This window comes from Rhinichthys klamathensis, unplaced genomic scaffold (assembly GCF_029890125.1).
Source record: "Rhinichthys klamathensis goyatoka isolate OS25496 unplaced genomic scaffold, OSU_Roscu_1.1 h1tg000585l_1, whole genome shotgun sequence".
In the NCBI taxonomy this organism is placed as follows: Eukaryota; Metazoa; Chordata; class Actinopteri; order Cypriniformes; family Leuciscidae; genus Rhinichthys; species Rhinichthys klamathensis.
In genome coordinates this window covers 336,570-348,793 of record NW_026607045.1, presented here as the reverse complement: position 1 = coordinate 348,793, position 12,224 = coordinate 336,570, and the positions used below count along the sequence as shown (strand labels likewise).

General features: G+C 37.0%; 1 protein-coding gene and 1 long non-coding RNA gene across 2 annotated transcripts; both read left to right on the top strand.

The window, feature by feature from the left end:
- Nucleotides 1–3,156: 3,156 nt before the first annotated feature.
- On the top strand, nt 3,157–8,374 carry si:ch211-103f14.3 (zona pellucida-like domain-containing protein 1). The gene is made up of 11 exons (XM_056240206.1): nt 3,157–3,261; nt 3,371–3,496; nt 3,654–3,874; nt 4,246–4,430; nt 4,713–4,785; nt 4,897–4,994; nt 5,077–5,157; nt 6,034–6,202; nt 6,516–6,624; nt 6,740–6,760; nt 8,217–8,374. Exons 1-11 carry the CDS (start codon nt 3,252–3,254, stop codon nt 8,369–8,371), a joined length of 1,248 nt encoding a protein of 415 aa, XP_056096181.1. The 5' UTR covers nt 3,157–3,251; the 3' UTR covers nt 8,372–8,374.
- A 53-nt stretch (nt 8,375–8,427) lies between these two features.
- On the top strand, nt 8,428–8,790 carry LOC130075572 (uncharacterized). The gene is made up of 2 exons (XR_008805539.1): nt 8,428–8,571; nt 8,618–8,790. It is a non-coding gene; the product is annotated as an uncharacterized LOC130075572 (long non-coding RNA).
- Nucleotides 8,791–12,224: the final 3,434 nt, after the last annotated feature.

Below are 12,224 nucleotides of genomic sequence, written 5' to 3'. Positions count from 1 at the left end.
GTAGTTTATTGTATTTATTGCAAAAATAAATGATAGGCCTATTGTGTTATATTATAAAGAGGCTACAAATTTAAGTTTTGCCAATTAAAAGTTTCCAATATTCCAAAACAAAGGCCCTGTAGCCTTATGGCAGTAAATGAGAATTATGATCTAAAGATATTATTCTCATTAAACCTATGATTTGACCCTAGCAGTGAAAGTTACCAGATCTTTGTGTAGCAGCATATTTACAAGTGGATGCCAATAAGAATCTGCGTTGAAGAAGATCTCACACTTCTGGCATCTGACACGGGCAGGGGTCATGCTTAAGCTTTATTAAACCCATCTGTGATTCTCCACAGATTTATCTGGATCTATGGCTCATTGCACAGAGAAAGAAAAGAAAAGTGCTGAAACAAAGTGCTTAGTTTGCAGCTTAAAGCAGAGCCCTCTCATTACAGAATAATCCACTGACCTTCTCACACCACTTAACAGTGTTTACACGCAGTGGTTGCCCTTCTTTTGGACCTGTTGATATATGTGATAACAGATTTAGTCTACTCGGACAAGTGTATAAGGAATGAGCCATAGGTTATGTGATTCTTTCTGTCATGTCAAGACTTGAAGTAAAGCAGGATACTGTTGGTGGAATAAGAATAGTTGGTGTATAAGTGTTAAGTGACTAATAAGCATTAATTGGGAACGTGTGGTATTTTGTCAAGCTTGATGGTATTATTTTGTCAAGCATTGGATCAACCAAACAAAGTGACTCAGGACTAAATTGAGATATTACTGTGAAGGGATGACAGTCAAAACAAAGCCCCGGAGTGCACTGAGATGTACTTAATGAATGTTTTCCTCACCCTCGCAATTATGTTGTCTGATTTCTGATCTAATTGTTTATCCAATAATGCCCAGTGGGCTTAATTTATGAAACATGGGCAGAATGAATTTGTGTAAACAGTTTGCCAAATCATTGTTATACACTCACCTAAAGGATTATTAGGAACACCATACTAATCCTGTGTTTGACCCCCTTTCGCCTTCAGAACTGCCTTAATTCTACGTGGCATTGATTCAACAAGGTGCTGAAAGCATTCTTTAGAAATGTTGGCCCATATTGATAGGATAGCATCTTGCAGTTGATGGAGATTTGTGGGATGCACATCCAGGGCACGAAGCTCCCGTTCCACCACATCCCAAAGATGCTCTATTGGGTTGAGATCTAGTGACTGTGGGTGCCATTTTAGTACAGTGAACTCATTGTCATGTTCAAGAAACCAATTTGAAAAGATTCGAGCTTTGTGACATGGTTCATTATCCTGCTGGAAGTAGCTATCAGAGGATGGGTACATGGTGGCCATAAAGGGATGGACATGGTCAGAAACAATGCTCAGGTAGGCCGTGGCATTTAAACGATCCCCAATTGGCACTAAGGGGCCTAAAGTGTGCCAAGAAAACATCCCCCACACCATTACACCACCACCACCAGCCTGCACAGTGGTAACAAGGCATGATGGATCCATGTTCTCATTCTGTTTACGCCAAATTCTGACTCTACCATCTGAATGTCTCAACAGAAATCGAGACTCATCAGACCAGGCAACATTTTTCCAGTCTTCAACTGTCCAATTTTGGTGAGCTCTTGCAAATTGTAGCCTCTTTTTCCTATTTGTAGTGGAGATGAGTGGTACCCGGTGGGGTCTTCTGCTGTTGTAGCCCATCCGCCTCAAGGTTGTGCGTGTTGTGGCTTCACAAATGCTTTGCTGCATGCCTCGGTTGTAACGAGTTATTTCAGTCAAAGTTGCTCTTCTATCTGCTTGAATCAGTCGGCCCATTCTCCTCTGACCTCTAGCATCAACATGGCATTTTCGCCCACAGGACTGCCGCATACTGGATGTTTTTCCCTTTTCACACCATTCTTTGTAAACTCTAAAAATGGTTGTGCGTGAAAATCCCAGTAACTGAGCAGATTGTGAAATACTCAGACCGGCCTGTCTGGCACCAACAACCATGCCACGCTCAAAATTGCTTAAATCACCTTTATTTCCCATTCTGACATTCAGTTTGGAGTTCAGGAGATTGTCTTGACCAGGACCACACCCCTAAATGTATTGAAGCAACTGCCATGTGATTGGTTGATTAGATAATTGCATTAATGAGAAATTGAACAGGTGTTCTAATAATCCTTTAGGTGAGTGTATAAGTTGTTGCAACAGTTTTGTCAACGTATACCTGTGTAAATATAAAAAAAGCAAATATGCATTTTGTAAGTATATAGATAGATAGATAGATAGATAGATAGATAGATAGATAGATAGATAGATAGATAGATAGATATGTTCTGTAAGTATAGACAGACAGATAGACAGATAGATAGATAGATTGATAGAAAATGTTGTATTTTCAAATAATATTAAAATTAAAATGATTTTTATTATAAATATATATTATTTATTATTATAAATTTAATGATTACTAACTTTATAAATAATAGAAACAAAAATTGTAATATATATTTTATTATGATGAGCTCTGATTTGAGCTCTTCTATGGTGTCAGGTTCTGTTCATATAATATTCAATATTTCAATGGATATGTCAAGAGTACAGTTTCCTTTAACATTTCGCAGAAATCAGGTAACAATGCCTAAAACAGTCATATCGGGGAAACCCTTGTCCAAAGAAAACAACGTTACCATGCATGGAAACATATAATCCACGAATAACAGAAGTACTGTAAACAAACAACAACAACAAATAACTCTGCTGTCTATCCATATTGTTTTTTACATTAAAACAGTCACATGCTTAGACTTACATTGCTAAATCACGCGTGTTTGCATTATAATCCTTATTTATTGTGTTTCTAGGATTACCTTTGGATCAATATAAAGATACCTGACATTTCGTACAGTGTTAAAAGAGCCATCGCCGTATTGTCTCCACTCCCTGGGGCACGACACTTACTCTATGAGGTCTTATATTAACATGCCAAGGGTATCCATGTTTAAGTAAAGTAGACATAGAAACCAGGTCATTGTCAACTGCATGTCTTTGAAGGCCCACCATGTGTAGAGTTTCAGCAAGTGCCCTCAGGCGGTCGACTCTGGGACTTTATTCACAAAAGGGCTGGTCCTGAACAGTGGACACACCAAACTTCTCTGACCTTCTTTCATTCAATCCCATCCCACAAAGGAAAGTGCTCTATAAAAAGACTCTTAATTCGCAAGAAGATCTCATAGGCAGAGGATACCAAAGCCAACCGCAAGCATGATACAAGGTGCGTACGTGTCCCAGGACGTGTAACTGTGGGATATGCGCTGAGCTCTTGGATGTACCAATGGTGACTAACTGATTTTGAATATGGTGTTATTTTCTTCCATGAACAGGTTCACATTCAGGAAACAACAGGAAATATATTCTCCTCAACATTTTCCTCGTCCTCCTAGCTACAAAATTCGACATAAGCTTTCAGTTAACACAGAGCGATTGTGGATCAGATTACAGACATCCAGGTATAGTTTTGATTTATAATTTTGATGAATCACACAGAAGGTTGAAATTCTGATGAACAAAAAACGTTTATTCGATTTAAATGTTGTTGTTTTTTGTGTGCCTCAAGACTTTATGTCAGTTTTTGTACAAATAATCCGGTCGTTCTTGTCACGATAGAGTACACAGACATCTCGGTGGAATGTGGAACGGAATACATCAGTCTGGCCATCAGATTCTGTCCTGTTCAATACACTGGCTACAACGAATCAGATTTGATCCTCAACAATGTCATAAATAACCCAGATTGCAAGGGGACCGTCGACACTACCGTCTCACCTCCAGTGGCCCGATTCAGGTTCCCGCTTAACTCAACCAATGCCTGTGGCAGCAATTTTATCGTGAGTAATACACTGAAGAAATTCTTTTTTGATTTAGAGACAATTTTCACTCAGAAATTGCTAGTAAATTTCACAAAATATAAAAAAGGCAGATAGATAGATAGATAGATAGATAGATAGATAGATAGATAGATAGATAGATAGATAGATAGATAGATAGATAGATAGATAGATAGATAGATAGATAGATAGATAGATAGATAGGGAACTAAACATTTAACATGAATTAAACATGAAATTTTGTGAAATACTCCAATAATCTTCATAAAATATATTTTAAAAAAAAATCGTATTACACAAAGTCTAAACTAAAGGGTCAATCTGTTTTTTTACAGCATTAGATGCAATTCATTTCTAACTTTTCTCCACAGACGTATCAGAGTGCTGGGACAGGCGTATTCTCAGATTTCTCCAACATTGAGACGGTCAACATCAGTGGAGTTGTAAAGTCGAGTGACATCACAACAGGCACCGTGACGTATAATGCCGAGCTGAAGTACTACTACTCGTGCTCCTATCCTCTCGAGTACTTGATCAACAACACTCAAGTGGATGTGTAAGCACTCATTTTCTCTCAAGCTAGCAAACCAAGTGCAAGATCTGTTTACCTGGGATAAAAGAACACAACTCACTGGGGAATAAGCGTCTTGGTGTAATATCACTATAACAACACATTAAATCCAATCCAATCCATCCATGTTGTTGTTGTCGTCAAGGGACAGGAAGACAATATCAAATTCACAATAGAGAAACACTATGACACATATACACATGTCTAGTCTGTTGAGTATTGTAAGCTGTTTCAAGTAAACTTTAACCTTGTTCTGTCTTCTCAAAGGGCGTCCTCCTCGATTGCTGTAAAAGACAACAATGGCAGTTTCATCAGCACTCTGAATCTTAGACTCTTCAGTGTATGTCAATCCTTAAACTGGACCTTCATGCTTCCATAGATTAGATCAGCTAGAAACAAAAGCTAATATAAAATATTTATTTATCTGAATTTATTTTGTTTCATTTCTCAGGACATAAACTACACCCAGCCTCTCCACATGCCTCCCATTGGTATTGAGCTGAGGACAAATGTGTTTGTGCAAGTGGAGGCCACCAACTTGACCTCCCAGTAAGACATGTTTCATTGAGTATATCATTCAGTAAATCGAGCAGTTTTGTGTTGAAGTTGACCATTATTATGTCCTTCACAGGTACTTTTTGCTGCTGGACAGATGCTTTGCCTCCGTTTCCAACGCACCCACCACCAACAACTTCTTCAACCTCTTCGTGCCGTAAGTTTAATCATAAAACTAGTATTTTTAATATTATTATATAATAATTTATATATTTTTAATATATTGTTTTTATTTTTTTAACCCAAACTACAATCATAAAGCAGTACCCTTAGCTTATAGATAAGGCAATATGAATTATCTAAAATTTTTAATTGCAATAAAAGTGAAAGTATTGACTGACCCATCAAATAAATCCAATGCAAAATGTAACCCAAACTACAAACATAATGCAGTAATAGTCGGTTTTGATGTATGCTAACCCTTGAACATGTATTGTGGCAGTACTAATGGTACAGTGATGGTGTCAAATACCTTAGTACTTAGATCTATACTATGGTACTGGAGAGGGATGCACGATATATCGGCCACCATATCAGGATCGGCTGATATATGTTATGATAAGAAAATTTGGCCGATATATTAAACTCGATAAATAATTTATTATATCCTTCAGCTGAGAAACTTCAGATGCGCACTGTTCGCCATGATGGTTTTGAATTGCTTGAAATATGATTGGAATCACTTAAAAAAGGGGGGAAAGGCAACGTGCATCGCAAGTCTGTCATATAAGCTACATAAAATGTTAATGATAACATTATAATTGTGTGCTTGGGACATGGCTTTTCATGGTGAGGCTTTTGTTTTTGTAATCAGGCTCTCAAAAATTATTTCATATCGGTGCATCCCTAGTACTGGACAATTACTATAGTCATATATCATGGTGTGTGTACATGGTACAGTCAGAGTACATGTCCAAAACAACATAATACCATTGCACCATGTACAAAAGCCATGTTTGTAATGATAAAATCAATCTGAATGTGTTTGGAGGGCCTGAGACAGAATAATTAGTTTGATGATTTGTTTGATTAGTTGTGAAATGGATCGGCTCACTAAAATGCTGGTGAACGGGGAGATGCAGCTTGCTCGGTTCTCGTTCCCTGCCTTCCGCTTTACAGAGCAGCAGAACCAGACAGTGTCGTCGTACTATCTGCACTGCATCACAAGACTGTGTGAAATATCAACCTGCGCTGCATTTAGGGTAAACACATACACACATACAACAACTCCCCATTTACATAATTTCTTCTTAAATTAGCCTTTTATAATTTAAATTAAGTCTAACCAGAATAGAAACACCTATTGGCTTGGTCTGGATCATAATGTTTGCATAATGCTGTATATGTTAGTGTCACTATACAGTGGTTTTGCCAAGCGTTGCTTTTTTTGTGGGGGCATTTGAAGATATTTTTGTCCCCACAAAAATAGCAACACACACATACAGTTCACCTACCCAGACAAATATTGGACGGGACACTTTTTGGACTAACCAGGATCTATGGCTCTTTCCACAGCAATGTCGCAAACGAAAAAGGAGAGACGTTGCTCCCATCACTCCTTCAAATGGAGTCTCAGACAGCACTACCATCACATCACCAGCCATCATCATACGTGCAGAGAACGGTACGTTCCTTCCCCTTTTGAAAACAAAATGAATCATTAATCTAACACTACTGAGTTTTAATTTGCCTACATTGCTTTCTGAGAAACTGACTCCATTCTGTTTATTTCATTTCAGTGGTGGCAACAAAAGAGGAAGGTGAGCATTAACTGTATGATATATAAAACATGTAATGTTTGTCCAGTGTTGGGGAGTTTTAGTCAATCAATTTGTTCAGATAAATCATGTGAATGAACCAGATAAAAAAAAGAAACGTATGTGAGGCAGATCTTTTTATAGATGAATGTACAGTAACCACTGCTGTCTATCACTGTTTTAGACATCATATTCTAGTTTTTTTTTTTTTTTTTTTAAATATAGCTGTTTTAATGTAATGCTGACCCTAATTTTTTTTTGGTCAAAGAAACACTCTATATGAATAAATGAATTTACTATAATAATAATACTATTAGATTATATATTTTGAATATAAATTTGTAATTATATATTTTAAACATATTGCTCCATTAAATAGCTTTAAAATTTCCTTCAAAAGTTTGGGGTCAGTAAGGTTTTTAAAATAAGTCTCTTAAGCTAACCAAGTCTCAACTTATTTGATCAAAAATACAGTAATGTTGTGTTATTGTTCTATTTTATTATATTTTAAAATGTTTTAATATGAAATGTATTTAATTACTCCAGTCTTCAGTGCCACATGATCCTTCAGAAATCATTCTAATATGCTGCTTTGGTGTTTAAGAAACATTTATTATTATCAATGTTGAAAACAGTTGTGCTGCTTAATTTTTATGTGGAAACTGGATTCTTTGATGAATAGAAATTTCAAAACACCATTCATTTGAAATATAAATATTTTATAACATGTATAAATGCCCTAAACTGCTGAACAAAAGTAGTGATTTCTTTAAAAAATAAAGAAATAGCTTCCTCTAAACTTTTTAACAGTTACACTAAAATGCTAGGTTGTTGGACAAACCCGAACATTGGGTTATAAATGTAATTTAAAGCAACACTAAGTACGATTTTTTACCTTAAAATAATGTTTCCAAAATCGTTTCAGTGGTTCATCAAGTCGTAACAGGGTGAAAGACACTTATGCCTCTGCTTTGCGGTCCTATATCTGCTATAACCGCGCTATGTAAAATTGCCAGATCGGGTCGAGTTTCTGTAGTTCTAATGAGACATAAGAAAACTACAAATTTGACTTGCTTTACGTCAAGCGTTACAATATTTATTATTTAGTTTTTCTTCATTTCTGATGTCGCAATACATCATACTTTCATGAAATCATGCAACATACTCTACCTTGTCTGTGGACATCGTTCATTCCAAAGCCGGTGCTGGATAAACAACGAGCGTGCGTGCGACAGTAGGCTGCGGTAGGCTAAATTATTTACGACAGCGGTAATGGACAATTCCGCTTCCATCCGCAGAGGAAAAGTTACTTGGTGTTGCTTTAAAAATTTAACCCAACGGCTGGATTTGTCCATATTTGAACCAAAAGTTGGGTTGAAACAACCCAGCATTTTTTAGAGTGTAGCTACTTTTTGCTTGTAGCTTAGTCAGTCTGACCTCATATGTCTTTGCATCTCAGATGTGTCAATCAGCACGAAACAACCTGTGGACTCCTCTGTGGGTCTCGGCGTAGCTGTGGGCATCCTGGCATTCGCCTGCATCATGGTCGTGGGAATGGGAGCACTTTTCTACAAAAGACACTGGCACAATGCACCTTCAAAAATGCTCCGGTGAGCTGAGATGAGGATCTCCCACTGCTGGAGGGCTGAGCAGGGCTCAGTGTAGAACTGTTTTTTTCTTGGTGAATAATCATAGCATAATGTGGTTTAGAAGAGCAACAGTGCACTACTTCAGCTCTACACATGGAACTTACGTTTAAGTGTAGCTTGGATCTAGGGATACAATAAGAAAAGTCTGTAAAAATAGGACACAATGTACTGTGTTAATATGAAGGACTTTTACGCATTGACTTTTCACAAGGGTTTTACATGTATTTTGAATTATGCATCGGATTGTGCTGTGTTTTAGGATTGAAGGAAATGTATGTAAACTTAACATCTACTGTCCTGGCAGAAAATTGCCTGTACCTAATCCGTTTTTCTACTATTTTTGTTTGTCTTACAGTGTACATGTTAAAGCACAACCAAACCAGAGCTTTAATCCTTAGCTTATAGATAAGGCAATATGAATTTTCTGTGATTTCGTGTTTTCGAATTGAAGTACATTAAAAGTGAAAGTGTTGTCTGACCCATTAAATGAATCCAATCCCAGTGAGCACACACTGTGGTACCTGTAAAACACAAAAAGGAAGTACATCTGAACGTGTGTGGAGTGTTTGGAAGTAAGAGAGCTCTTTAAGACAGTTCCTAAAATGTTAAACTTTATATGTTATTTATTAAAGACTACTCTTTATGCTTAACCCTCATGAAATGTTGACACCCCAGAATCTAAAACATACTCATGTACAGCCCAAAACATCCCTGCATTTGCAATGATTTACAATTTGTAACTTTTAAATCCACAGTTTTGAACACGTAGCAGAGTATTATAGATTCCTTCTGCTTATACAACTTCATAAATAAAGTAATGGGAATGAAAGCAATTTTGAATGAAAGTGAGCTGGAGGAGAGTGCAGCAATGCGTAGATTTTTAGATCTGAAGTTATGTTTTTGGCTTTTTGTATCATTATAATTCCAATGGCAGGCTGAGCTCTTAAAAGTATAGATGTATATTTGTGATTCATCCATTAATGCATGCTTCATATGAATAAAGGCTGCTGGTACAAGAACAAATCACTGTCTCCTCGAGTGGATTCTTACTTATTAGCATAAAATCATGACATCTGCAATGGAAATGAAATTAGCCTGAAAATATCATTTGGGCCTTCTGTATTTGAATTATAACTAATAAGCACGCTTCAAAACATGCCAGAGGTCAACTATTAATTGCATGTAAGGTCGGAAAGGTATAAATACATATTTAAAAGTCGTCTATGAGGTGTTTGACCTTATACTAAAAAAAGGAGCCTAACTAATGTGGGTCATGCAAATTCATTCAGCAAAAGGGAATTTTTGGGTGTATTGCAATATTAGTATGGAAATCTGAAATGCAACCTGATCACAGTCTAATATCATTTTACTGTGACCTGTCAGATGAATTAATGTCTGACCTTTACATTGTCAGGTGACTTTACAGCAGTCTCATTTCATTGTTCTCATTGTTTAAGGAGTCTTAAGGGTCATGTTTTCATGTGTCTGACACCTGAAACTGCTCTCACAGCCATGAAGGAGAAAACGTGACACTGTTCTTCCTAAATGACCTACATAACCACACATAAATATCACAAAATTACACAAAACGATCAATCAACTGTGATCTCTCATGCAGATAATATACAGTGTTCTTTCACTACATTAATTTTATGCGTTTTGTTTTGGCCTTGTGATTGGGACAGACACCTTGTGGAGTTCTCAGTGTACAAGATGCCTAAAGGGGAAAGGACAGATTCTCAGACAGATCCACCGAGTGCCAAGTGCTAACACAGAAGTAGGGCACATGATGATTCATACTGTCAGATGTTGAACTAGGCCATCATTTTGTGGCTCGCTTTAAATCTCTTTGTTTCTCTTTCACTTTGTTTTGCAAGTATCGCTCGATATTTTAACACCCTACTGACTCACCCGCAACCGGTAGAGTGGTTTTTCTAAAGGAATGTAGCATCAAAATATAATAGATATTTTATTTTTAGGATTTATTAATCCAGTTATTATCTGCAGTGTCCCACATAGCACACAGCAGCTGCAGTTGCCAGAGACAATGTTTCAGAAAGCTCATATCTGCATATTTTAGTAACTGATATAATGTTAATATCCCAACCATCTGAACTACTAAACTAGATCATGGACAAGAACAGTAGCTAATAAATATAGACAAAGTTAACACATCAGAGTAATAAATGATAGTAAAAAATGCAATAAATTGAAACCGAACATACTGTAAACCACACACTGTAATGTACAAAATTAAAAAAAAACATTCAATATAATCAAATGTCACTTCTGTGAGCACTTCCACCGCACATTGCTTTAATTTAGTAATACAGTATGTAAAATTACAATGTCACTAAAACAATTGGATTGACGTTCTCTTTTGTTTTAGTATTATAAAGCTCTTTCCATCTTGTTAATGTCAGATTTTCTTGTATCTCTTTTGACAAACCTAAGCTGAATCCAGTTCAGATTTATCCACAGAAGCATTGTCCTTTCATCTCCACCTTTGTTTCAAGCGCCCGAGACAATAGGATGGAACTTCCTATTGAGGAAAGCTTATTCATTATTTAAAGGCCCTTCCTGCATCACAGGAGTCATAGCCAGTTATTAATGATATAGAAGGAGTGGGTGAGAGGACTGGAGGAGCAGAGTAATGAAGGAGGGAGAGGAGAGAGAGGGCTGTTCTTTGAACATCACTGCAGGAGCACGGTAAAAGCTTCAAAGCTCTGCGGCTTGAAGGAGACCTGCAGACTGAACACACATACGGGCTATAGAGAGCTCTGAGCTCAAACCATGCGTAATCCTGTATGCCACTCTAAAACCTCTTACAACAACGGGATATTCCTCCTGTCTAAAGACCACCAGCAGAGAAATATCCCCAGGTCAGGGTCACACCTGTAGACCCACAACTGTGAGGACTTTACAGAAAATAAAGGGCTTCAATTAGAAAACGCTTCACAATGAAACACTTTCTTCCTGAGGAAAGTAGCTTTAGGACCTTTCAGCCGTTATCTGCTATTAGATTTGATGGAGTGTCTTTAGTTTGACTAGTGCTCTAGTTTAGTATCCTTAAAAAAAAAACTTCACAATATATCAAAGGAAAAGTCATTTCAGAAAGTGTTTTTGGAGATTGCATTGAATCTTTCGATTTTTGAAACTTTGGATCTAGATAGAAATAGAAAGTTCAAACTAGATTTTTTGTATTTTCTGAATAGAAAATCTTGTAAATGTATTGAACTTTGTTAGTATTTTCCCCCCATTATAATTACTGGAAGCTTCCTATTATTATCATCATCATAAAAAAAAGATTTCCATCCATATTCAGGCCCAATCATAGCACAAACAGCCCTCGTTAAAATGACAAAATACTTAGTTCTTGCTTCTGACCAATGCTGTATCTCAATACTAGTTTTACTTGATCTTAGTGCTGCATTCGACACTATAGATCATAAAATACTCTTAGATCGACTACAAAATTACACTGGTATTTAAGGACAGGTAAATTATGGAGTGCTGCAAGGATGTGTGTTAGGCCCTCTGTTATTTTCAATATTTTGACTCACCTAAAGGATTAGTAGGAACACCATACTAATCCTGTGTTTGACCCCCCTTCGCCTTCAGAACTGCCTTAATTCTACATGGCATTGATTCAACAAGGTGCTGAAAGCATTCTTTAGAAATGTTGGCCCATATTGATAGGATAGCATCTTGCAGTTGATGGAGATTTGTGGGATGCACATCCAGGACACGAAGCTCCCGTTCCACCACATCCCAAAGATGCTCTATTGGGTTGAGATCTGGTGACTGTGGGTGCCATT

Excerpts from the sequence above, each read along its gene's own strand:
- si:ch211-103f14.3 (XM_056240206.1), top strand. Across the intron at positions 5,158-6,033 it reads TTCTTCAACCTCTTCGTGCC|TTGTGAAATGGATCGGCTCA; the intron begins GTAAGTTTAATC and ends TTGTTTGATTAG. Across the intron at positions 6,625-6,739 it reads CATCATACGTGCAGAGAACG|TGGTGGCAACAAAAGAGGAA; the intron begins GTACGTTCCTTC and ends ATTTCATTTCAG.